The sequence below is a fragment of the Sesamum indicum genome, linkage group LG2, assembly GCF_026168435.1.
Source record: "Sesamum indicum cultivar Baizhima isolate 11 linkage group LG2, ASM2616843v1, whole genome shotgun sequence".
Lineage (NCBI taxonomy): Eukaryota > Viridiplantae > Streptophyta > Magnoliopsida > Lamiales > Pedaliaceae > Sesamum > Sesamum indicum.
The window spans coordinates 22077409-22102369 of record NC_142658.1 but is presented as its reverse complement, the minus strand read 5'-3'; the positions used below and the strand labels follow the sequence as shown (position 1 = coordinate 22102369).

At 36.2% G+C, this 24961-nt stretch overlaps 6 protein-coding genes across 6 annotated transcripts; 5 read left to right on the top strand and 1 right to left on the bottom strand.

The window, feature by feature from the left end:
* Nucleotides 1-672: 672 nt before the first annotated feature.
* On the top strand, nucleotides 673-5998 carry LOC105156560 (serine/threonine-protein kinase PBL34). Its single transcript, XM_020691825.2, has 7 exons — nucleotides 673-910; nucleotides 1006-1714; nucleotides 3022-3356; nucleotides 3460-3595; nucleotides 4814-4950; nucleotides 5055-5178; nucleotides 5261-5998. The coding sequence occupies exons 2-7, from the start codon at nucleotides 1531-1533 to the stop codon at nucleotides 5776-5778; spliced, it is 1434 nt and encodes a 477-aa protein (XP_020547484.1). The 5' UTR covers nucleotides 673-910; nucleotides 1006-1530; the 3' UTR covers nucleotides 5779-5998.
* Nucleotides 5999-6860: 862 nt separating this feature from the next.
* Nucleotides 6861-8362, top strand: LOC105156559 (protein STRICTOSIDINE SYNTHASE-LIKE 12). The gene is made up of 3 exons (XM_020691826.2): nucleotides 6861-7316; nucleotides 7409-7687; nucleotides 7810-8362. The coding sequence occupies exons 1-3, from the start codon at nucleotides 7093-7095 to the stop codon at nucleotides 8312-8314; spliced, it is 1008 nt and encodes a 335-aa protein (XP_020547485.1). The 5' UTR covers nucleotides 6861-7092; the 3' UTR covers nucleotides 8315-8362.
* An 83-nt stretch (nucleotides 8363-8445) lies between these two features.
* Nucleotides 8446-11425, bottom strand: LOC105156558 (mitochondrial outer membrane protein porin of 36 kDa). Its single transcript, XM_011072724.3, has 6 exons — nucleotides 11248-11425; nucleotides 11039-11106; nucleotides 10275-10385; nucleotides 9446-9532; nucleotides 9125-9333; nucleotides 8446-8964 (listed from the first exon to the last, which is right to left on the bottom strand). Exons 1-6 carry the CDS (start codon nucleotides 11300-11302, stop codon nucleotides 8658-8660), a joined length of 837 nt encoding a protein of 278 aa, XP_011071026.1. The 5' UTR covers nucleotides 11303-11425; the 3' UTR covers nucleotides 8446-8657.
* Nucleotides 11426-13342: 1917 nt separating this feature from the next.
* On the top strand, nucleotides 13343-14891 carry LOC105156557 (protein STRICTOSIDINE SYNTHASE-LIKE 12). The gene is made up of 3 exons (XM_011072723.3): nucleotides 13343-13646; nucleotides 13736-14014; nucleotides 14306-14891. Exons 1-3 carry the CDS (start codon nucleotides 13423-13425, stop codon nucleotides 14814-14816), a joined length of 1014 nt encoding a protein of 337 aa, XP_011071025.1. The 5' UTR covers nucleotides 13343-13422; the 3' UTR covers nucleotides 14817-14891.
* Nucleotides 14892-17047: 2156 nt separating this feature from the next.
* LOC105156556 (pectate lyase) lies at nucleotides 17048-19013 on the top strand. Its single transcript, XM_011072722.3, has 3 exons — nucleotides 17048-17429; nucleotides 17544-18189; nucleotides 18401-19013. The coding sequence occupies exons 1-3, from the start codon at nucleotides 17224-17226 to the stop codon at nucleotides 18872-18874; spliced, it is 1326 nt and encodes a 441-aa protein (XP_011071024.1). The 5' UTR covers nucleotides 17048-17223; the 3' UTR covers nucleotides 18875-19013.
* Nucleotides 19014-20228: 1215 nt separating this feature from the next.
* On the top strand, nucleotides 20229-23040 carry LOC105156555 (Cystathionine beta-synthase (CBS) protein). Its single transcript, XM_011072721.3, has 6 exons — nucleotides 20229-20345; nucleotides 20836-21011; nucleotides 21111-21553; nucleotides 21738-22004; nucleotides 22129-22301; nucleotides 22453-23040. Exons 2-6 carry the CDS (start codon nucleotides 20843-20845, stop codon nucleotides 22733-22735), a joined length of 1335 nt encoding a protein of 444 aa, XP_011071023.1. The 5' UTR covers nucleotides 20229-20345; nucleotides 20836-20842; the 3' UTR covers nucleotides 22736-23040.
* The last annotated feature ends 1921 nt before the right edge of the window (nucleotides 23041-24961 follow it).

Genomic DNA, 24961 nt, shown 5'->3' with positions numbered 1-24961 from the left:
TGTGTGTACTTTACCTTTCGAATTTGGGTTCTTCATTGTTTGATTGAAGAAAGTGACAAAATTTGAAATGGAATATTATACGTTTAGTAATCACAAATAATGTGGCAATATATAATATAATTAATAGTTAAAAATAACATAATATTTAATACATGAATTCGTTATTTTCAAGAATATCTCATGATTATAATTATATTAAATATTTCACCTGTTAAATTTGAATACAAAAAAACAGCAATTTAACATAACAAATCAAGAAATTATCAATTTTAAAATCGATTCTACAATCTATTATCATGATTTTAGAATATAAATTTTAAATTTCGATATTAATATACATGTTTATGTTGGTATCAAAATAGTAAGGAGAACAAACTAATATTTTCTATTCAAAGAAATTTTATTCAAACATTCTCTTGCAACTCTTCCGAAATAGGAAAAATAGGACACGAGCTTAAATTTGTGCCAAAGCATTTAAATATATGCTCATCTTTTCTTTATTTGGGGGCATCCACTTTGGTTGCCTACAAACAGTGTGTGGACCGGACCGAAAAGCATACATCTGAAGGTTATTTTTGGTATTGAAACTTCCTGCCCATTTTCTCCGGGCAGACTTCCATTTGCTTTATTAGTCGTAGATTCTATAAGAAAAAGTAAGAACTGATGATAATTCATTCATTTTTCATTTACTTTTTTAATTTCTTTATTGTTTGCATATAAAGCCATAAATTACATACACATCACACAACAAACATCTTAAAATATACCTCTAACTAATATTTATTGTGGATGATCGAATTATATGTGTTGTGCTAATCTGCAATTCTTTGTTGAGGATTGAACTGGTCAGCGCAATTTGTGTCTTTCTGCTGAGATTTCGATATCTTTTTCAAGAGAGACATTTCCGGGGGTGGTGGCATAGTTATAGCTATACTTTTTTAAACTCAGATTATTATCTCCACTAGTATTATTATTATCTGATTTCTAGCTTTGCTTGTTGCACAGTGCCAAGGGGCAAAGTTTTGTGCTTTGAAGGTCAAGCATGTGATCTGCAATCACTGAGCTCTGTTGTACCCCCTTTCAGTGTAATTTTCAGCTCGTCTTTTCAACTGGGCCTGAGCTATTTCGCCGATTTGTTCGGATTTAATTGAGAAAAAACAATTCTTGGAGTAGAGAGAATATTCTGTAATCTTCATTGCTATTTGGGTTGAGCTGATCTTTTGAGGGCTCCCTCTCCCCCACCACAATTTTGTTTGATTTTAAATGAAGATCGGTTCTTGAAGTGAAGAAAGTATTGTTGGTTGCTTTTGGGTATTCCAGTTTCCTGAAAGCGGACGGAAGGTTTACTGCCGTAATATTTGACTTATTTTCTGAAATGGGTTTGAGTTGTTTTCGGTGATTTTTTGGGGATTTGAGTTTAATTCGACTGGAAGTGAGGGACTATTTGGTGTAATTTCACTCCATCTAAGGGAGGAAGAAAAGAAGGCGCGGGAATTCGGAATTCTTGGATGATTTTTGGTTCTATAGAATATGGGATTAGGAGATGATGGCTCAAAGGTGGAGTCTTGGGATGTCAAGAAATCAAAGGTTAGGAAGAAAAAAGATGATGATGATGTGGAGGAAACTGGTTGTTGGATTAAGTTAAGGTTTATTGGCAGCTGTATTACTTCAAGATCTAAAGTTGAGAACTCTGTTAGTGGCATCAGCACTCACGGTAATTGTTTCACCCTTCTCCATAATGCTGTATGCAAGTTATAGTCCAAATTCTTAGCTTTTGTTTTTGCTTCTTCATAGTTCTCACTTTTGGTTGGTATGGTATCCAAAATTCTTTAAGTACTTGCTTATTGTGTTGTGAGAACTGAACTGACTTCTGAATATAGGAGATGGCATGGGAAGCCAAAGGAAGGTAGATGAACTTCAGGATTTACGGACAATGTATGGATGTCTAATAAATTCAACCCAAAAAATGAAAATTTAATAGCTTGAGATTATTTTGATAGTCTGATACTTAAGCCAAGCTATTTTTCTGGCAATGAATGACTTTGGGGGGAGGGAGAGGCGTTGGGAATTCTATTAAAAGTAATGTAGGAGAAGTCATTGAAGATGTAGGGAGGTTTTAGTTCAAGTTGGTGCATATACCATCATAACCACTGTTCTAAAGGTTCTTTGGAACTGCAGAGTATGAATTTAAACGTAGCAAGGCTGCATAAGCTTAGGTAGAGTTTATTTATATATGTTGCACTTAGCCGAAGAATGGACTAAATTCTTTTTCAAAAAAGAGTGATTTGTGATTCAACCAAGTGATTATTATCTTTCTCTGTCAGTGCACCATCTGATTAAAATTCTACATTATTTTGTCCCATTATTAGACTAGCTCAATTTGTCTGTGAATATATCAGGACTATCAGGAACTTGGGTTTCTGTTAACTTAATAACTTGTTAATTTTGTGAAATTATAAATCTAAGATCAGTAAGTAATAAAAAGATACTATGTCGATGTTGTTGGGCATGCTCAATGAAGACTGAAGGAGTGTTGTAACAAAATTTAGTTAACTGCTCAATGTCTAGAGTAAATGTACTGATGAAGATGGGAATAATATCGAGACGGTGTTGCCTGTTGTGCACATAGAAAATATTAGTTGCTAATTAAATTTTAAAAATTACCTGCCTCTTTGTTGTTGGTTGCATGTTGTTTTAGTAGTTGATTGTAGAAAATGATTAGAACTTAATAAGTTGTCACAGGAGAATCTCTGAACAGGTTGCTTGAGCAATTTAGGCATAATGTTTCCTCGCTTTTGAAGTATCAAATATCTGAGTGAATTCAGTTTGGAAGCTATGTATAGTATATAAACCTTGCTACATTATTATCAGACAATACAGATGGTTATTCTGTTCGATAGATTTAATCTGTAGCAATATAATAAGATGCACTTGGTCCAATCTGGAAATACCACTCTCAACTTTTCACATAATGATGATAGTTCTGTCTTCTTAACTATTTATTCCATTTCATGTGAATAGAAAGTAAGTCTACAAATGATACAAGCAGAGACCAACCAGCAGCCCCTGCAATCCCATCCACCACCACAAGCAACGCTGAAAGCAATTCTTCCAGCTCCAAACTTGAAGAGGAACTTAAAGTTTCTTCTCGGCTGCGGAAGTTTGCTTTTAATGACCTCAAGTTGGCGACAAGAAATTTCAGACCAGAATCTCTTCTTGGTGAAGGGGGTTTTGGTTGTGTGTTTAAGGGATGGATTGAAGAGAATGGCACAGCACCAGTTAAACCTGGGACCGGACTTACTGTTGCTGTGAAAACACTTAATCATGATGGACTTCAGGGTCACAGAGAATGGCTGGTTTGATGCTTTCTCAATTCAAATTACTTGAATTGGTTCTGTAGTCTGTTTACAGTTCCCTTATCTCGTATCCAATAGTTCTGACTTTCTATTTACTTGGCAGGCTGAAGTAAATTTCTTGGGTGACCTTGTTCATCCTAATTTGGTTAAATTAATTGGCTACTGTATTGAAGATGATCAGAGGCTGTTGGTCTATGAGTTCATGCCCAGAGGAAGCTTGGAGAACCATCTATTCAGAAGTATGTAAATAGCCTTCTTTCAGTGCACTTTGTGTTGTTGGTTTTATCATGCAGGATTGTTTTGGGCAAATGTTAATCTTGTAGAATAACATCTCATAATCTGCTGAATTGTAGTTTAAATTCTATAAGCATTTGACTGGTTTGATCTCTCTGTGTGTATAGGTGCTTTTCCCTATCTGTAAATTTGGTACTTGAATATGCTGGTCGAAGAATATTCTTGATTTTTCTATTCGGTCTTCCTAATGGTTAACATGATATGCAAGAACTAAAATCTTAAATGACTTGCCCAATGTTGAGTTTTATTGCACGGCGATTGGACTAGCTAACCTGACCTGATTATATGAAATACTCAGTTTTACTCGTCTTTCTTGTTTGGTTCCCCTTTGAGTGGAACCCTTGTATTCTTTATTATTTGTTATTAATTTTTTATGTCTCCTGGTGCATTTGGCACAGAGGTTTAGCCTTCACTGTCATCAGGAGATAAAGCCACTTGGACCTTCTGATATTTATGGTCTAATCCTCTCCCACCATCTGCTATCTTAGTTTGTATTTTGTTGTGGTAATTGGGCGATAAAGTGATCTGCGTGGCATAGTTTATTGTGAAGTGTGTTTCAGCATCTTTTCCATCATCATTTAGACTGTCTCATTGTTTTCTATGTGATTTTGATTATGTTTGGCCTGTGATGCACTTTGTGACAGCCGATAATATAAGGTGCACAAAACTGTTACAAACCAAAAATTCGCATTTCTAACTTGTCAGCTCCCATCAGCCAGAAGATGCCTTTGTTACATGATTATGATAACCAGAATATTTTGTAAGATGTGAATGTTTTTTGGCATCCACTTAGTGAGAGATTCTATTGACTGGTGATAAGTACTCGGACGTATATGGAAAGCTTGTCACTTGTTAGCCTGGTATATATTATTTGTATCACACGGCTTGCACTGGAGATATCAAAAGATAAATCGTTAGTGAATCGGGTTTGAATATGCACTTGGAAGGCATGGGACATTCCTGAAAGAACTTCATTTTACGACATCTATTTCTGCTGCTTGATGCTGCATCATCCACATGTCGATTTCTCAATGCCAATGTGACAAAAATTGCATATATGTGCATATATTACAATGTTTAGGCATTGAGGACCTTTCTGTGTAGTATTATTTTCCAAAATGTGGTCCAAGATTGCACACTTCTAACCATTGTTATAATTATAGGGTCTCTGCCACTTCCCTGGTCAATCAGGATGAAAATAGCTCTAGGTGCTGCAAAAGGGCTCGCTTTTCTACATGAGGAGGCAGAAAGACCAGTGATATATCGTGATTTTAAGACGTCTAACATCTTGTTGGATGCTGTAAACACCCAACTATTTTCTAACCACTTTCTTGTTAAGCACATTTTTGCGACATGTATTTGGATGGAAGGTTTTTATTTGGCTGCCATATCTTCTTCTTCCAGGAATATAATGCCAAACTTTCGGATTTCGGACTTGCTAAAGATGCACCTGATGAAGGAAAAACTCATGTTTCTACACGTGTGATGGGAACTTATGGTTATGCAGCCCCAGAATATGTCATGACTGGTAAAGATTTCTCAGTTAGTTCTTCTGGATTTACACAATGTCACGCTTTTGTTCTGAGCGGCTCTTGTCTATTTCTACACAGGTCATCTTACATCAAAAAGCGATGTATATAGCTTTGGTGTTGTCCTCCTCGAAATGCTCACTGGGAGAAGATCAATGGACAAGAACCGGCCTAATGGGGAGCATAACCTTGTAGAATGGGCTAGGCCTCATCTGGGTGAGAGGAGAAGGTTTTATCGGTTGATAGATCCACGTCTGGAAGGTCATTTTTCCATCAAAGGTGCCCAAAAAGCTGCACAGTTGGCGGCTCGTTGTCTTAGCCGGGACCCCAAAGCCAGGCCTCTAATGAGCGAGGTTGTTGATGCTCTTAAACCTCTGCCAAACCTCAAGGACATGGCGAGCTCATCTTACTACTTTCAGACAATGCAAGCAGATCGAGTCAGCTCCAGCCCAAATGGGAAAAACGGCCTCAGAAACCAGTTTACGTTCCCCAGAAATGGGCAGCAGCATCCAAGAAGCCTCTCAATACCAAATGGTTCACATGCTTCACCGTACCATCAACATGCTCATAATTCACCAAAACCAAATGGTAAACCATAGGATTGCGTTGTTTATTCCATTTTCTCTCTACCATTCTTTTTCCTTGCTGCGCCATGTCGATATATTCCGTTTGCCTATAGTAAAGATTACTGGAAAAGGAAGTGGTGAACACGCCCTATTTGTCATGTGATCTTAGAGGGATCGAACTATCCCTCTCTGGAAGAATGTAATGTGAAACGGAGATGTTTATGGAGTAAATCTTACATGTTGGAATGCCTTCCGTCTCCCTCGCCCTCCAACATGCGAATGTTTTGACTGTTGATTTCTAGTCAGCTTTCCCTTTTGAGCTTACTTCATTTGTAGTTTACTGATATTGACTGATTTCTATGCCGAAACAAGTGGGAAATATTAAAAATAGCGGCTCTTACAACATGGTGGAAGAACGAGAGAGAAGAGATGAGGAATGATATCGTCTGTTGAATTATGTTTAATTAGAAGGGCGTTCTGAGAGACAAAAGTATCTATTTGCAAATATGCGAGTATGCTAAATCCGACATCGTATCTTTATGTAGTGTAGTTAATATCATCAAATTCGATCATGAACAAAGAAGACACAGCAAATTCCTTGTTACTGAATGTAGGCGGTGCAAGTCGATTGCTGCTGAAGCAATAAAAAGTAGTAAGAGCCTTGCACTTGCACTTGTGGCGTTCTCTGTCTCAGCTATGTGATGAAATATTAATGGCACCGACACCATCAAAAGGGGGAAGTTTAGAAATATGGGGATTGAAATATTGTTGTAGATCATCTGTCAAAAACGGAAATATCTTAGATGGTAAGGCAACATACTTTATCATAAACTCAACAAAGTATATTAGATAGTTATACAAACTTCATTTTATTAATTAAACAAATTTAATAAATGTTTATAATTCTTTTTATTTTTATTTTTATCACAAAACAAGTTGTAATATTATATAATAAGCATCATTGTTTTGTTACCTGGGGAATAAGGTAAGATCCATAGACATAGTTACATAAATCTGCTTGAATTTTATTTTAAAATTTTAAGTACACACATTTTGACTGTGCAGAAGCCCACTTGCTTATTTCATTGGTGCAGGTGCAGAACAGTTGACTAGTACTGGACGCCAATGCTGATAAGAAAACCTAGGCATGAACTTGAGAGCCCCCACGGATGATATAAATACATTTGATTCACAGATAACATAGCCGTTCGAGAGGATTATATCGAGTGTTCTCTTCACCCCACGTCTCTGCAACAGGCCGAAGAGGTACATACATAGAAGATCGGACCAGTTCTATTGAGGAGGGATAAGGAATCATCCATCATTTCAATTCTCTCCTTAATAGCAATGGTGCCAATTTTTCTAGTATTCTTCTTCTGCTTTCCCTTTAATGCTGGAGCCCGTTGCTTTCGTTCCTTCAAGACGCTTCAGCTTCCAGCAGTTGGTTCTGAATCCTATGCCTTTGATTCACACAACGTTGGACCTTACACTGGTCTGAATGATGGAAGAATTGTCAAATATCAGGGCCCCGAAACTGGTTTTGTAGAGTTTGCTACCACTTCTGCTAACAGGTAAAGTTTACATCTTCTGCTCTACTTACAACTGTAGTGGTTGCAGATGCTATAAGTTAACATTGTTTTGAGATGGAATCAAACTTGTTCAGGTCGAAGGAGTTTTGTGATGGAACAGATGGAACCGACCCGATAGTGACGCTGATTTGTGGGAGGGCGATAGGCATGGAATTCAACCACAAAACTGGAGAGCTCTACCTTGTTGACGCCAATTACGGCCTGATGGTGGTGGGAAGTCGTGGCGGCCTTGCAACTCAGCTCGCTGGTGGAGGAGATGCAGAGCGGTTTGATCAAGTTGATTCCTTAGCTATTGATCCAACTACTGGAGCTGTTTACATTGGAGATATTGGCACCATCTTCCAAAAGACCAAGTAGTTCTTCATTTCAATTTTTCTCATAAACTAGACTAGAAGAAATCTAGTTAGGACCATCGAAAATTACTCGTCAAACACATGCTTCATTTTAAGTTGCTCTAACTAATGGATTTTTGTAGGAACATGACAGAAATACTCCTCAGTGGAGACACAAGTGGACGACTGCTGAAATATGATCCGAAGACAAAGGGGCTGACGGTGCTCCTGCGGGGGCTTGCCATGGCAAATGGGGTGGCTGTGAGCGAGGATGGCTCGTTTGTATTAGTCTCAGAGTACATAACCTGCAGAATAACAAGATATTGGCTGAAGGGTCCCAAGGCCAATACTTCAGAGATTTTCGTGGAACTTCCAGGGAACCCTGACAATATCCAGAGAACAGAATCAGGGGACTTTTGGGTGGTTGTCAACATACAGAAATTGTATCCTAAGCTGACTTGTTTTGCTTTCGGACAAAGGATTAGTGCCAACGGTCGGATTCTGGAGACCCTGAATTTCTTTGCAGAGTATAATACAACTTACATCACTGAAGTCCATGAGCATCTTGGCTCATTATACCTGGCATCGGTGGATACCAATTTTGTAGGTGTTTACAGGGGCTCACGGTGTTCAGGAAACTTGTTCTAAGTTGAAAATCATTTCTTAGTAAAAATATTCTCCTTCACCCTTATAAAATTTCTTTTACAGAGGCTCTAATAGCTCATAGGTACTTGTAGTGATTCTGAGCAAACAGAAACTAATATATGAAAGAAAAAAGATTAATGCAAGTTGCCGAGTAGATTGAGCTTGAATGCAGCTAAAACCATGTCGGGTGAATCAAAATGTTGATTACAAGGTTCATCACAACTAAAAAAAGCTTGAGCTTCATTACTAGAATCAAGCAATTGCTAGAAACAATACAATCTGCTTTATTGCTTTCTCCGTATCTGGAAAATGTTGCAGCCAACCATTTACTTGGTAATTTCTGATTTCATGGTTTAAGAGCAACAGCCAATCCAATCTTTGCACTTTTCTCTATAGCTCTTGTGTCCACTTCGCCTGAAATGGTGATTAGAGATTTTGGACGCCATTCGTGCTGTATGAGAGCACTTGCCCTCCCATGGTTGTTCACTCGAGCTTTGACAGACGTCAGAGGATCAAGTGAGTGTTGTGTCCCAATGGTGAGAGTATTTTCATTGCTTGAAAAGCTGTGGGTTAACTCTGCTCCAACCGCAGTATTGGTCAATGGGCTGATTGTGTGGAAGTAGGATGCAGTAACGGTTTGGCCTTTGTCGTTCCTGTTGAAAGAAGCCATCAATATGGGAAAGAGACAAAATAACTGACTCTAGCAAGCTTCCCCATACTTCAAAGAAATAATCTTCTCTTTAACTATAGGGACCAGAACATGCCATGATGATTTCTATTTTCTAGATCCGTTTAAACTTTAAGGGTACTCACAGGATCAAAGATGCAATTAGGTCTGTAGTGGTAAAACTGACTCCAGCATTGTATTTGGTAAAATTCCCAGTAGCAGTGTCAAATGAAATATCAGTCCCAAAGGCGGCCTTGTGATTCCCAGCTACACCGGAAAAGTTGACAATTGGTTTTGCAGTCAGTCCCAGGCTAGTGCTAATTCCAGCATACTCGTGCAAATATTGAAGTTCCACCTGTTACCAAAGTTAGCAAACCTAGAAAACTCAGAATTTAATTTGGGAACACTAGCATACACACAGCAAAGGTGAAACTAATTCCGAAAACCACATCTAGGAGTAAATTCACCTTGCCAGACTTCTGGTCTGGAGCAACGAAGCTAAAGATAGCCTTCACTCCAGGAGCAGGCTCATCAACCGTGATAGTTGTGTGAACCTACATAATCAGAAACCTTTTGTTAAGTGATTGGTCCGCACATGTCTAATCCACATAGCTCTGCCGATCAAGGTGACAGTTCGGATGGATTAATGAAGAGAACAAATATTGCATAAATTAATGCAGTGGCACCATACCACATTGACTGCAAGGAATCTACTTGAAATGTAACTTATTGAGGACACTATCTCTCAGATGAAATAATAGTTCAGATTCCCAGGTTACCACATCATTGCCCAGCTACTATAAATTTAGAAATGTAACTACTTACCAGTCACTAGAGGATTTACATGTATTTGAATTGAAGGTGACGAGGCTAAGATTAAAGTCCATAGCGTTTCTTAGGATTTTTTGTGTTATAACTTATATTAAACACTTTAGCAAGTTTGAGCTGTTCTCTCAATAATCAGCATTGATTTAAAATCCTTCACATAAAATTCTTAAATAAAATCCAAACACAACTTCGGTAATTCTAGTAACTATGCAAGACTGATAGGGACCTCAGTGGTGGTTGTTCAGCTAGTTTCTCTGCCTTTTGCTATGAACGAATAATAAAAATCGATACATCTACCGGTGTAAGGAATTAGAACCGATCCAGGTGTAATTACATAAAGTTTTCCTGTAAACCGTTCAACTCGCTGAAAAGCAAGCCCAACAAAATAGCTCAAACGAGAAACCAAACATTTGACAAGTGTCTTAAGTAAAAGTAAGAATCACTGTTAGGGATAATAAGATGACTTACATTGGAATTAGTATCCACCTTTACATCAGTTGTGATGTTCTTGTTCTTAAGCTGGGTATTAACATCAGCCAAAAACAATTCACCCTTCTTAGTCCCAGATGAAGTAATAATCTACAGAGTAAAAACCAATCAAATCATTAGATATCCCATAATCAGAAAAATCAAATCACAAGTTACGACTTATATACCACAACCATTAAATGACTATAAGATATGGCTGCTTGTTCATCAAGATACGTAACAAAAACTGTCCTAGAAAAACTCACACACACAAACACACACATACTCATACCGTCCTAGTTAGCCAGCTCAATAAATTTCTTTTGTAAACCTTGAATAACAATTTAAATGTCTCACGCACGATCTAAAAACCAAAAGAAAACAGCAGATTAGGTAGCAACATGCTAAAAAAGTTTTCAAATATACAAGTGTCATCTGCTTCCAGTCCAGGGCATGTTTATAATTGCCATGAAAAGAAAGTAAAAACTTGAACATTATTGTTTATAGAAACTCAGCAAATAATGTACTATAGAAGGAAAATAATGAGCGCTAGAAATGCTTTCTGCTGCAAAACTCAGCAGACAAAAACACACACACAGAAAGAAGAAGCTTCTAACAGCTAATCTCGTGCCAAAAACAACCCAATCAGAACCCTAAATTCCACTGCACACAACACATCAATGCCACACTTTCTGAATATAAATACGCGGGGTATTTCAGTTGAAAATTAGTAGAATGAGAGGAAGTTCTTATACAATACTAACCACCCCATTCGAAGTGCAAGTAGTGAGAGTGAACTTCTGGTCACCCTGATAATCCTTGTAAAGAAGATCTGAAAACACCGAAAGTCCACCAATATTATTCCGTCTCAATCAACACAATCTTATTTTTCTATAAATAAATAAAAACAGAGAGTACGCACAGATACAGAAAATAATTATAGAAAAAGAAAACCCCTCGAGGAAGAATTTACCTCTGGCCCTCTTGCCAATGTCAGAGTACAGCCCTGGACCCTTCACAAAAACCATTTTCCTTCTTGCTCTGTTTGCAGCGCAAATGGAGACAGAGAGAGAGAGAGAGAGACGGCGGAGGTGGTTCTTGACTTCTTTGTTTCCCGATTTACTCTAAAAAGTATTATCTGTAACGTCGCTCTCAATTGGTCATTTTTTCCCAATCGATATATTGATATTAACTATTTCTCCACTCACTCCAATTACCGTGAAACTAACTCATTTATGCTACATTTAAATAAAATAATTTAAATTTAAAAATTCACATAATTAAATATCAAAAGAATTAAAAATTTATCTATATTTCATAAAATATAACTTTCCAATAAGTTTAAACAATCCACTATACAAAATATTTTATGAATTTAAAACAGAGGGGTAAGGGAAGGGGTTTGTTGTCGAGAATTTTAAAATTGAAAAGAAATTTAAGAATTTCTAGGATATGAAATTGTAGTTTATATAAAATTATAATAGAAAGGAATCCATTAACTCTAATCTACGAAATTTAAATCTATCAATCAGTCAATTCGTTCTAATTTATTGATTTAATTAATTCAAAATAGTAAAAATAGAAGGGAATTATTTTTATAAAATTGAGATAAGACTTTGACTATCCATCGTGAAAAAAATGTATACTCGACTCCAAATTTAAGTAACCATAAATCAAAATTTTGAACGTATGGATTTACGAAGATATCGTACATTTCAACTTTATTTATCTAAAATTCAGTCAAAATAAATTAAAAGCTATGCCCCGTAATGTTGTTTCAACATTTATTAGAGCTTAAATGCTAAAAAAGAAGTATGGAATACGAACGCCACCCTACAAGTCTTGTGCAAAAAACTGTGTAGAATTTAATTAAAATCCATGAACTAGTGCAAACCAAACTATGCTTATATGAATATTAGGGGAAATTATATTAGCATTTCAAAGTTAAATTTAATTATATAAATATTTTATTTTTTTTATAAAATTATAAATACACCTCTTTATATTATAATTATAAAAATATCCCCCAATATTTTACACAAATATCCTATTAGGAGTTATACCTGTAATTTTATAAAAGATCAAAGATATTTTGTGTAATTATAAATAATTTCAGAAAAAAAAAGTAAAAATAATAAACTTGCCAAAAAAATATGCTACAATTGTCGAACAACGGGTATGACATTTTCTTTTATATATAAAACAGATTGAAAATATTTTATAGATTAAGATATTATAATTAAGAAATGAACTTAATAATGAATTAATTTTGATAATTGTCAAGAATTGAAAATCAATTGCTATAATGTAGTGGGCAGATGCTGATGGGCTGATTGGGAGATGGTCCTCTGGGCCTCAACAGTTACTCAATGACAAGTGAAGGCCGTTTGGGCCTTCTATGGCTTATACAGAAGGTATTCATTTGAGCCAAGAGAGTGGGCCTGGAGTTATCACTAGTGGGTACCCGGCTTTCGCTATGTGGTTATCATAAAAAGGCACAGGACGATAGAATGTTAATATGTATTTATATCTATACTATTCATAAAACGTGAGTCATTGTAGATATTATTATTTTTTATTGTATAATTTATTTATTTTATCAGAGTAATAAAAATAAATATCAATAAATAGTGATCCATCATAATTAAAAAATAAAATAAAATGAGAAAAAGAAGAGAAAATTGAGATAAGATGATAAGGAGGCAGAAAATGAGATGGTTGATAGGGTAGGGAATTATTTGTGCTTGAAAATTGTAGATAGTAATTAACAGAAAATAAAATTGAAATATATGTTATTAGTGCAAAGGACAGAAAAAATTAATTAATCACAGAGACCAATTAATGCAGAAAAAGAGCCTCCGCATGAATAGAAAGTTGAGCAGTGAGCACTCAGTTTCCAGTTTCCAGGATTCGTATCAAGTGAGATGCCACATAATAAATACATTTGAAAGAGCAGTGAGCACTCACTTTCCAGTTTCCAGGATTCGTACCAAGTGAGATGCCACATAATAAATACATTTGAAATGACTGGTTTTAAATATAACAGTTGGGAGAGGATCATCTCAAATATTCACCACACGTCTGTAATAGGCCAAAGAATTATATAGCAAGAATCCAGTTCTATTGTTCAATTGTCTCCTTAATAGCAATGGTACCCATTTTTCTACTGTTCTTGTTCTGCTTTCCCTTTAATGCTGGAGCCCGTTGCTTTCGTTCCTTCAAGAAGCTTCAACTTCCAGCAGTTGGTTCTGAATCCTATGCCTTTGATTCGCACAATGTTGGACCTTACACTGGTCTCAGTGATGGAAGAATTGTCAAATATCAGGGCCCGGAAACTGGTTTCGTAGAGTTTGCCACCACTTCTGCTAACAGGTAACATCTTCTGCTCTACTTCCAAGTACTGTTTGACAATGGTTACAGATATTCTAACATTGTTTTGAGATGGAACCAAACTTGTTCAGGTCGAAGGAATTGTGTGATGGAACTGACGGGAACGACCTGAAATTGACTGAGACTTGTGGGAGGGCATTAGGCATGGAATTCGACCACAAAACTGGAGAGCTCTACCTTGTTGACGCTGTTTATGGCCTGATGGTGGTGGGAAGTGGTGGCGGCCTTGCAACTCAGCTCGCTGGTGGAAAAGATGGAGAGCGCTTTGATGAAGCAGATGCCTTAGACATTGATCCAAATACTGGAGAAATTTATATTGGAGATCTCGGCACCCTCTTACATAAGACCAAGTAAACCTTCATTTCCATGCTTAAATTACGTACACAAATTAAGTGGAGTAGTAATCTAGAAATCATTGGAGGGAATAACAGAAAGAATGTAGTTTAATACATGACAAGTACGAATAGAGATATTTATATTCCATCTTTCACGTAATTTAACTCCGATCATGTGGATACGCACTGATTTATGTTGGTGTCGTAGATTATTCAGAAATATTACAAAAACAAGTACAAGAACAAGTAGGTCCAACTAATAATGAAGTTAGCTAGTGATCTCAGGTCTTTCATGAATTTTTGCAGTAATTTGACGGAAATACTCCTTAGTGAAGAGAGAACCGGAAGACTACTGAAATACGATCCCAAGACAAAAAAGCTGACAGTGCTCCTGAAGGGGCTGGCGTTGGCAGCCGGGGTGGCTGTGAGCAAGGATGGCTCATTTGTATTGGTCGGAGAATACATAGCCTGCAGAATAACAAGATATTGGCTCAAGGGCCCCAAAGCCACTACTTCAGAGATTTTCGTGGAACTTCCAGGGAACCCTGACAACATTAAAAGAACCAAATCAGGGGACTTTTGGGTCGCTGTCAACATTCAAAGACTGCAACCTAAGCCGAGCTGTTTTGCTTTGGGACAAAAGATCGGTGCTGACGGTCAGATCCTGGAAACAGTGAATTTCTATGCAGAATATAATGCCACTTCCGTTGCTGAAGTCCAAGAACATCATGGCTTAATGTACCTGTCGTCAACAAACGCGAATTTTGCAGGTGTTTATGAGGTGCTCAAGTGTTCAGACAAGCCTGTTCAAGTTTGAATATACATTATTCTTTTTGTAAATTAAAGCATTTCCCCTGAATCCTTTTGAATGAATAAGAGTATGTTTACGGGAGCTCGTAACTATTGACAAAAAACGTAGAATGCTTGTTGGAAAATTTTTTAATTCAAATTAAATTTAGTTGAATGCATCACATGCAAAATGTCACTTTTTTAAAGAATATAATTTATTTTATGAATATATGTATTCAATAAAAATTGAATACGTTAAATAAATTAAATATATGTATACATATTATTGGAAGGGATTTAGGACAAGACTCAAAATCCGATCAAGTCCATAAAATTAAAAGCCATACCGTCCCGAGTCCTGATCTACTCAGTGCCTTCTTTATCATCTCTTAAAAATATTAAAATAAATTAATATTACCTACAAAAGAAACGATTTTAAAAATATGTGGACCTTATAATTGGAAACAATGTTATGATAATTGAACCGACAATCAAGTTGGATAATTTATTGGTTCGTTGGGGGAACGTACTGTACTTCTTGTAATTAAGGCGGAGTGTTACTTTTGATTCATTCGATTCATTTGTATTGAGACAAAAATTCTTCTTAAAAAGGTAGTACATTTGGTAAAATTGTCAAAAAAAAAGAAAGAAAAAGTTATCACTAGTCAAATATGTTGTTTTTTCTGGCCATATGGACTGTGTGATTTTTTAGCAACGTATGTGAGGATATGAATTTAGACCTTTTAATTAGACTAATTAGCTAATTTAGGCATCAAAATGTCCTCATTGGGACAATTCTAATTTCCATAACTTTATACTTTCAAATTATTCTCGAACTTTAAAGTATTGGATGAAGGTCGACTCATGAGCTCGACCCCATTACCACAATCAAGTAAAGTACGCGGGACATGAATTTGGTAATGGATTCAAGAAGAAGTACCGCGGGCAGTTGAAGCGCAATTCTCACTCTCAGCTGTTGCGCTGAATGTCGTTACCAACGCAATTGATGTTGTATGGTGTTTAAATCCTGATCTGGGGCTAAATCGTATGTGTACTGATTAAAATAAATGTTCTCTATGTTTGCGTGTATTCATAACATGGAAAACAAAATTATACACCAATTTTGTACTATGCAATTCAAATGGCTAACAATAATTTAACTTTAAATTACAATAATTTTTTTAAAATTTATCATAACTATAAATATATTTTTTATTTTTATTAAAAATTACAAATACCCCCTTAAAATTATAAATACCTTAACAAATACCCCTTCAATGAGGGGTCAAAAAGAATACTTATTAGGGAATTAATATTTTAAGAAAATATTTATAATTTTTAAAAAATAAAAAAATATTTATAATTATAATAAATCTCATAAAAATCTATTATAATTTATCTTAATATTTTTTAGTAAAAAAAGATGGTTATTAAATTAAATCCATTGTGACTAAATAAATTTGACTTAATTTGGGCCTGAAGCACAAATTGGGCAGAACAATATGTTTAAATTGGTCCACATATAAATGCACTTATGTGAAAAAATAAAAGTGACTTTTTTATTAATATTAAGTGATTAATTATATAATTCATTATATTTAAATTTAAATATTAATTTAATGTATTAATAACTTAAATTATATAATATGTCTAAATGATAATTTAATATATTTAAATTTAAAAATTAATTCAATACATCAATAATTAAAATCAACAAATACATTCAAATAAAAAAAAAAAACAACTTATTATAAAAATAGACATACATAGTACATCTAATAATTTGGGAAGTTCTAGTTGGGATCAGGTGTGGCCTTACCTAAACCAATCATATAACATGTACAACATATTTGTTGTGTCATTGGTGTACAATTAAGGGAAAATAACCAATCACATAGCAAGTGTATTTGTGATGGTTTAAATCAAACAAAAATATTTTCTAATATTTATGGGGTTTAGACGCATAATTTTCTGATCGTGAGGCTTCAATCTTACCGAATAAGTAATATCTAATTGGTGATGGACTATATTTTTAGGCATTTAAGTTTGAAGTTTAATCCACCAAAATTTCTGGTGAAAACAGCTAAAAAAGTGATGAGCCTCTAATAATATTGTAATCGCAGTTATCCAAGAAGAAGTAGTCACTAGTGTATGGAATGGTCCAACATTGTTCCCGCCATATATTTCTCAATATTAACAAACCTTTGAGGTGTACATTTATGTATAAAATCTTGGTCCTTACCTCCGGAAATCAGAATAACTTCTTCCGTGGAACTAATTTCCACATTATGAACATAAATCTATTGTATTAATTATTGTTTGACGGGGACGACGTTCAATCAATAAGTGGAATCACTGGTTTGAAAATTCCAGTGATTCTCTACGTACATTAATTATTATTCTATATAGAAAAATAAAGGGGCGACTCATCTCCAATGGCGCTCAACAATCAAATATCATCCTTACTCTTGCTCTTTCTCCTATTCTCACTTTCTGCAACGCTGCCGAAAGCGTGTGCTAAGATCGCCACTTTCGACGAGGATCTGCAGAAGCGGGCCGCCGAGTCCTACCAGGAATCCCTCCAGGAATACAACCCAAATCCTCAGGATCTCACTGATGAATTCAACGAACTAGTTGGCAAGTAAGTCATTTTTTTCATGTTTAAAATCTTCATCTATGAGAATCTAGACCAGAATAAGATTTGATCCCAAGGTTAATTTGTTTTGTTTAAATCTTGACATGTACATTCATATAGGACTTTGATGAATGAAAATGTCACAAGAAGGAACCTGGGAGAAGATGACTGCAAGGCCACGAACCCCATCGACCGGTGCTGGCGGTGTGACCGCGACTGGGCTAAACACCGGAAGAGGCTTGCTGACTGTGTCCGAGGCTTTGGCCACCTCACAACTGGAGGTAAAGCGGGAAGGTATTATCTGGTGGATGACCCTTCGGACGACGATATGGACCACCCAAAGCCCGGAACGCTTCGCCATGCTATTCTGCAGACGGAGCCCTTGTGGATCATCTTCAAACACAGCATGGTCATTAAGCTAAAAAATGAGCTGATTATGACTAGTGACAAGACCATTGATGGGAGAGGAGTGCTAGTTCATATTGCCTATGGAGCAGGCATTACTATTCAGTTTGTGCACAACATTATAATCCATAATATTTGGATTCATAACATTGTTCCTACCTCCGGCGGAATGATCAGAGACACACTGTCGCACATAGGGCTACGTACCAAGTCCGATGGGGATGCCATTAACATCTATAGCTCAAACAGAATATGGATCGATCATGTTTCCTTGTCTAAAGGTTATGATGGGCTCATTGATGTGATCGAGGGTTCCACAGCCATCACCATCTCCAACTGCAAATTCAACCACCATAATGATGTAAGCTAAATCACTACCAATCCAATCCATTCATTCAAATTACGGCTGTTAACTACAATGACTTAAGTTTCTTGGAAATTAAACAATGTAGGTAATTACTGATCACCATAATCTTGATCAAAAGTTTTCGGAATGATAATTGAAATCTTCTTGTTTAACTTCAAGATTCAATTAAGGGGCTCTGATGACTTTTTAAATTTTGGTGGTGCAGGTGATGCTCTTGGGTGCACATGACAGTCATTCTATAGATGCAATTATGCAAGTGACGGTTGCGTTCAACAGGTTCGGAAAAGGTTTGATTCAGAGGATGCCGAGAGTCCGATGGGGTTTCGCCCATGTGGTGAACAATGACTACTCGCATTGGGAATTATACGCCATCGGTGGAAGCGCTCACCCCACCATCATAAGCCAGGGCAACAGATTTAGGGCCTCAAACTACCGATACACGAAGGAGGTTACTAAAAGAGATTATGCTACCAAGGACCAATGGATGAAATGGCAATGGCGGTCTGAGGGGGACCTGTTCAAGAATGGAGCCTTCTTTACTGAATCAGGGCAACCACTTGAACATAGCAAGAGTCCACTGGTAGGGATGAACTTGATCAGGTACAGGCCTGGATCATTCGTTGGAACCCTCACAAAATATGCTGGTGCTCTCAAGTGCCGGAAAGGCAAACTCTGCTAATCCATTTGCTTTTTTGAAGTTTTTTAGAGCATTTAGAGGAAAACATGTATGAGACAGCAGGAGAGTTGTAAAAAAGGGCAGATATATTATTGTTATTAATTAATAAGAAGCTTTTTGCTGATAATTAGATACATTTACAATTAGGATCATCTGCTCTGTATATTGCTAATTAATATAAACAATGAATAATTTCCTTAATATAAATTACCATGAATTAAACTGAAAACACCTTATTTGTAAATCTTTCCCTTTTTTTCCCGAAAGGATTTAGAGTCCAATTAATAGCGCTGAAAGAGTGCTACATGTCCATGCAAGATTTTGTAAGAACCCCTCATGCCGAACTTCACTTGTGAGTGCCTGTGCTGTGAGCAATGTTTTTAAAATTGGTCCGGATTCACAGTGAATCGGCCAGGGTCCAGTTGGGGTTTTACTAAATATGTAAAAAATAAGTAAATTAATGAGAATCATATGTGGAAAAATGGGTGAATAATCGTATAAATTAGTACTATCAATTCCCATCAAATAAATTAATATAAAAATTTAAATTTTGTCATATTAAATATGATCAAAATATTTATAATATTTTTATGATTTTTAATAATTAAAATTAATGTTTTAATCTCGTTTGTTGAAATAATGAAAATCAATTGTAAAACTATTTATCATAATTTTTCACCTTCAATTATAACAATGAACGATATCAAAAGTTGCTTTCTAAAGATGTATTTTCTTTCAAGTATTTAGGGAGTTTCGAATGCATGGTTAGATAGTTCTGTTAAAAAAAAAAGTTACTCTAAACAGCTCGTTATAGTTTTTCAACTAAAAAAAATATATTTTAGATTACGCCATCAAAATTAGATTTTATTGTATTTTTAATTGTGCAGTTATAATTATTTAGTTTGTGGTCCAGTAGCTAACATTGTAAAACAGTCTATTAACTTTTCTAATTATGCAATTTTTAGGATAAAATTAGCAGGAAAGTAATATTATAATACCATGTCAACTCTAAAAACTTTAATAATGTTTTCTTGAAATTGCGAAAATTAGAAATATACATGGCTAAATTGCTATTTTAATAAATTAAAGGATTAAAATATTAAAATACCATAATTATAGGACAAAACGTCCATTTAAGCCTCGAGTTACAACCAGGAAATGCTAAATAACCTTCTAATATAAATGATATATAAACGATTTATGTCCTCTTTGTAAGGAAAGCCTTTAATAAAATATTTACTTCATGTTAATATAGTGCTGAATTGCTAATTATGGTAACTCGAAGGAAATACTGATCAAAACATGATGTACGAGGTCATAATGTCCTGACGACACGCGTACATGTTGCTTACACATGTCAGTTCCTGTTTCTTCATGGAAACTAGAACAAAACCGACTGATCCTGTTCTTCTGAGAAACTGAAAGCGTAATTCGCAGAAAGTGGGCCTTCAGATCTTTCAAGCAAGTTTACGAGGTAAAATTCTGTCCTTCACTTCTTGAATGCCTTAATCCTTTCTCGTTTCTTCATTTCTCATGTTTATGTAACGATCATCGCTAGAATCTAGTATCAGTGGACATGAAGTCATAATCTTACTGCAAAAGCCATGGTGTAAATCATGATAATCCAATGGAAAATTAACGCATGAATAATTAATAGGAATGCCTAAGCACTTCGGATCTGATATTAGTTGTCTGAATCAGATCCTGCATGACTTTTCCAAGGACAATATCTTTTTGTAATTTATCAGATTAAGCGAGACACTTAATAACTTCATTATCTGTTTCTATATATAAGAAATGCGTATTCAAGAAGTGGATAATAAAGAATTCTCATGATTGTTCTAGATATTACATTGAGAAGCCCTGCCTTTAATGGTATTATTTGTTGATATAAAGAAAATTTGTGTAGTTGATCAACAGCTAAATCATTTGAAATTTTCTACATACCTTCCCTCTACTGGTAGGAACTAAATGGCGTCGGCACAAGAATCAGAGAGCAGCAAGGATCTTGAAAGCTGTGATGCTTACTTTAAGATGGTCCAAAGCAGGAAGAAGCTAAGCCAGTCGTTGCAGGACTCTCTGACAGCTTCATTTGCAAAAATTCCGGTTTCATCCTTCCCACAAGTCCCTGGAGGCAAAGGTGATACCATCAATTCTCAATCGACATCGCCTGGCTCATATACCATGATTCATATCAAACTCGCAGTCTGATACGGATTTTCTGCTAAAATATGTGCAGTAATTGAGATTCAAGCAGACACATTGATTAGTGATGCCATCAAAATCTTATCAGATTCCAACATTCTGTCAGCTCCAGTGGTCGACCCTGCTTCCAGAGACAGCAATGATTGGAGAAAAAGATACTTGGGTATCGTTGATTACTCTGCTATAATTCTTTGGGTGCTGCAGAATGCAGAAATTGCGGCAGCTGCTTTATCTGCCACTTCGGCTGCTGCTGCTGGTGTTGGCACGGGTGCTGCTGGTGCTCTTGGTGCACTAGCGTTTGGGGCAGCAGGCCCTATTGCAGCTGCTGGACTTGCTGCAGCTGCAGTTGGGGCAGCTGTAGCCGGGGGTGTGGCTGCAGATAGAGTAGTGGGACAGGATTTACCCAGGGCAGCAGATAAGCTAGGCGAAGATTTTTACAAGGCTTTGCTTCATGAGGAGCCTTTTAAGTCCGCAACGGTAAATTCAAGAACAATATGTTTTTCATCTCTCATTTGACCATCTTTCCAGGGTTTTTTGTGGGTATGAGCTTTTGCTTTTTGTTAAAGAATGACTAATCTGGCGTGTTTCAAATTCAATGTCTTGTTCAACAATAGAGAGTTATGTTGGAGGATGGCGCCTGACTCAGACCTTGCATTTATAGGTGAGATCAATCCTAAAATCCTATCGATGGGCACCTTTTATTCCAGTTGCTGCAGATAGTTCAATGTTGAGTGTCATGCTGCTGCTTTCAAAGTATAGGCTGCGGAATGTACCTGTGATTGAGACAGGGAAATCATCCATAAAAAACTTTATAACTCAATCTGCAGTTATACAGGGTCTCCAGGGATGCAAAGGGAGGGACTGGTTTGATTGCATCGCTGCACATCCTATATCAGAGCTGGGACTTCCTTTCATGTCTCCGGATCAGGTAAGAGATTTTTAATAATTGTTGAGACAGCTAATTTGGTTCATGTGATTGTGTCCGTACCACGAGCCCATTGTGTTTAACAATTGATGTTGGTGACCATGTATTAATCTTCAAAGTTGAACAGGTTGTAAGTGTTCGAGACAATGAACTGATTCTGGAAGCATTCAAGAAAATGAAGGAAAAAGAAATTGGAGGCCTACCGGTGCTCGAGGGATCAACAAGGAAAATTCTTGGCAACATAAGCATAAGAGATATTAGAATTTTATTGCTCAAGCCTGAACTCTTCAGGATTTTCGGGTAGAATCTAGAATTGTTTTATCATTTTGTTGAGGAAGTAAAATCTTCAGGCCCTTTGAGATGCTTTGAGCTAGTTATCTAAGTTGACATGCAAAACATCTTGTTTGTTCACAACTTGAATCTAAACTGTCCATCTCCATCTGGTTTGCAGGGAGCTTACTGTGAAGGATTTCATCTGTACTATTGCTTCAGCCACCAATGATCCTGGGAAGACTATTACGCCAATAACGTGCAAGCCCAACTCGACTCTTGGAAACGTGATAGACACACTCGCTTCCAGGGCAGTTCATAGGATCTATGTGGTTGTAGGGGAGGAGAATGAAGTTCTCGGTGTAATAACACTGAGAGATGTAATCTCCTGTTTCATCAATGAGCCGCCAAATTTCTTTAATCAATACTTCGGCTTTGCTGCACAGGAAATATTGGGTCCGTGATGTCTCAGAAAGTTTAGTTTCAAGATTCTGCATATGAAGCCTGCAACCAACTGGGATTTGCAGGAGTAACGAAGTAGTACTTTGCATTCAGTTTTAGAATTTATGTCGCTGCTGTTTACTGGATGGTTACAAGAAGATTTCCAGTCTTTCTGTTAGAAGCAAATTGTACGGTAGAGCTAATGTTGGATAGTATTGCCATAAGTAGAGACTTGGAGTTGATGCGAGAGACGGATAAGGTTGATGTTCTTGGTTAATCAGAACAAGAAGAAAAAGAACATGTTATATATACCATGGTTTGCGCATTATGTCCCCTGGTTCCTTACTTGTGAGTGTGTTTTCATCTGCGCATCTGCTGCAACTTTAGGTCTTTGTATTATACCAGATTGCCACAGGAGTTCCCCCAAACACTTCAGTGCGCATGCTTCCAAGATGAAGATACTCAATGAAGCGATTGAGGGAACTCTGGAGGTAACCTGATCCCTTTTCTCCGTGATTTGCATGCTGCTAATCCATACTGGCACCAGCTAGTATATATATACAGCTCGGTGATCATATTATAAGCTGAGCCTTTCTTTCAGGTCTTAGTCGAGTATAACTTGTAGATAATGCACGTACCACTGAACGTACCTGCAAACATGGGACAATACTTCAAGATTTGAAATCATGGACGGAATATATTCATTCTCTAGATTCCCTTGTCGTTTCGTTTTCAGCTGTGATGGTTCTGCAATCAGAAGTAATGCATGTCTTGATGCATTTATGCTAAAGCTTTAGCATGTAGCAATGTGCGAACTTGATTTGCATTGATATATAATCTCATGGATACAGCAAATAAGGAAGCTGGAAGTCAAACTTATTCTCTTTTCATTATGTAGCCTGCATTCTTGGCCAGGTTCAGACACTGGCATGTATTTTCCTGGTTTTCTTCGGATAGAAACTGTCCCGTCTTTGAATCCTTCGGCTTGTGTATTTCAGTTTCAGGATCAATTAAATTCAGTTTCATGCTCTTCTGCGTTTCCTGGATCGGTCCATCTGGGTAGCTAGCTCTTGTATAAATAGGCAACAACGGGTAAACTTGTTAGCAGTAAAAAGAGCGAGCAAGAGTCGGGTTTCAACTGGAGTTCTCCCAGAGCACTTCACTAGGAACATTATACTATTTTTGCCCCACTGAAGTGTTCGGGTGAACTTCGGGTGTTACTTGACATATATAGAGCGAACAATGTTGTAGTATAAAATAGTGCGTCCTTGTATGTTTTGGTTCGTCTACAAAAGGTATTGTCAATAGCGTATATTATTTTCACATCTCTAAATTTCCCGATTCAATCAAATGTGGATTTACATTAATGTTGACGTTATCATTATATGCGGAATTGTTACCCATGTTATGTTTGGCGACATCAAATTAGTTGTATAGTAAATTTATTCGTATTATTGATCACTTTTCTTTAATTATATATTTATCATATGACTAATGTATTATATATATCATATAATTAATTTTAATACTATCAAATCCAGTTGGATTTTGAATTGCATGCCTTCTTTATGGATGATCAGCCTATGTCTACTAGCTAGCTGCTGATGTAGTCTTTCAATCCGGAGGGAACGGCAATTTCTAGCTATGTCTTGTGTTTTTGAATTAATATATTGATCTTATTCAAGGGTTCTGTATGGTGGAAAACTGTATCTTTAATCCTATTTGTACGTGGATTACAATTTTAGTTCTGTATGAGTTCATGCAATTTTTTGTTGTGTAATTTTAATATGATAAATTATATCATCCTATATCAGTTGATAGTATTTTTGGTCTTATAATTTATTTTATTTATATATTCAGTTTATTTTTTGACAAAAAATGATCTTCAACTTTTCGCGTCTGGTCCATTTTTTAATAAGTTTTAACACCGTGTGATTTTAGTATTAATAGCCTACAGTTACAGGATAAAAAGTGGTATTTATCTCAGTATAATGAGATTAAAATTGTTAACACATAACTAAAAGTGTCCGAAAATGATCAAATATTAAATGTTTACGGCTACTAAATTTATCAAAAGAATGAACTAATTTGTAAATAGCTTAAGTTACAGGATAAAAAATATTAATCACTTATAGATACGTCGCGAAAATTATAATTTTGTATCTTAATAATTCCACAATTTAGGACAAATAATCAAAATTTGCTAAAATGATCAGAAAAGATGCTCTAAATTAAGTTGAGTACGTGCA

Coding starts and splice junctions, on each gene's coding strand:
- LOC105156557 (XM_011072723.3), top strand. CDS start 13,423: ATGGTACCCATTTTTCTACTGTTCTTGTTCTGCTTTCCCTTTAATGCT. Junction 13,647..13,735: donor GCCACCACTTCTGCTAACAG/GTAACATCTTCT, acceptor AAACTTGTTCAG/GTCGAAGGAATTGTGTGATG. Junction 14,015..14,305: donor ACCCTCTTACATAAGACCAA/GTAAACCTTCAT, acceptor GAATTTTTGCAG/TAATTTGACGGAAATACTCC.
- LOC105156556 (XM_011072722.3), top strand. CDS start 17,224: ATGGCGCTCAACAATCAAATATCATCCTTACTCTTGCTCTTTCTCCTA. Junction 17,430..17,543: donor TTCAACGAACTAGTTGGCAA/GTAAGTCATTTT, acceptor ACATTCATATAG/GACTTTGATGAATGAAAATG. Junction 18,190..18,400: donor AATTCAACCACCATAATGAT/GTAAGCTAAATC, acceptor TTGGTGGTGCAG/GTGATGCTCTTGGGTGCACA.
- LOC105156555 (XM_011072721.3), top strand. CDS start 20,843: ATGGCGTCGGCACAAGAATCAGAGAGCAGCAAGGATCTTGAAAGCTGT. Junction 21,554..21,737: donor AGCCTTTTAAGTCCGCAACG/GTAAATTCAAGA, acceptor TTGCATTTATAG/GTGAGATCAATCCTAAAATC. Junction 22,005..22,128: donor CTTTCATGTCTCCGGATCAG/GTAAGAGATTTT, acceptor AAAGTTGAACAG/GTTGTAAGTGTTCGAGACAA.
- LOC105156560 (XM_020691825.2), top strand. CDS start 1,531: ATGGGATTAGGAGATGATGGCTCAAAGGTGGAGTCTTGGGATGTCAAG. Junction 4,951..5,054: donor CTAACATCTTGTTGGATGCT/GTAAACACCCAA, acceptor TTCTTCTTCCAG/GAATATAATGCCAAACTTTC. Junction 5,179..5,260: donor CCCAGAATATGTCATGACTG/GTAAAGATTTCT, acceptor ATTTCTACACAG/GTCATCTTACATCAAAAAGC.
- LOC105156559 (XM_020691826.2), top strand. CDS start 7,093: ATGGTGCCAATTTTTCTAGTATTCTTCTTCTGCTTTCCCTTTAATGCT. Junction 7,317..7,408: donor GCTACCACTTCTGCTAACAG/GTAAAGTTTACA, acceptor AAACTTGTTCAG/GTCGAAGGAGTTTTGTGATG. Junction 7,688..7,809: donor ACCATCTTCCAAAAGACCAA/GTAGTTCTTCAT, acceptor GGATTTTTGTAG/GAACATGACAGAAATACTCC.
- LOC105156558 (XM_011072724.3), bottom strand. CDS start 11,302: ATGGTTTTTGTGAAGGGTCCAGGGCTGTACTCTGACATTGGCAAGAGG. Junction 11,107..11,247: donor CATTGGCAAGAGGGCCAGAG/GTAAATTCTTCC, acceptor CGGTGTTTTCAG/ATCTTCTTTACAAGGATTAT. Junction 10,386..11,038: donor CTTGCACTTCGAATGGGGTG/GTTAGTATTGTA, acceptor TTTACTCTGTAG/ATTATTACTTCATCTGGGAC.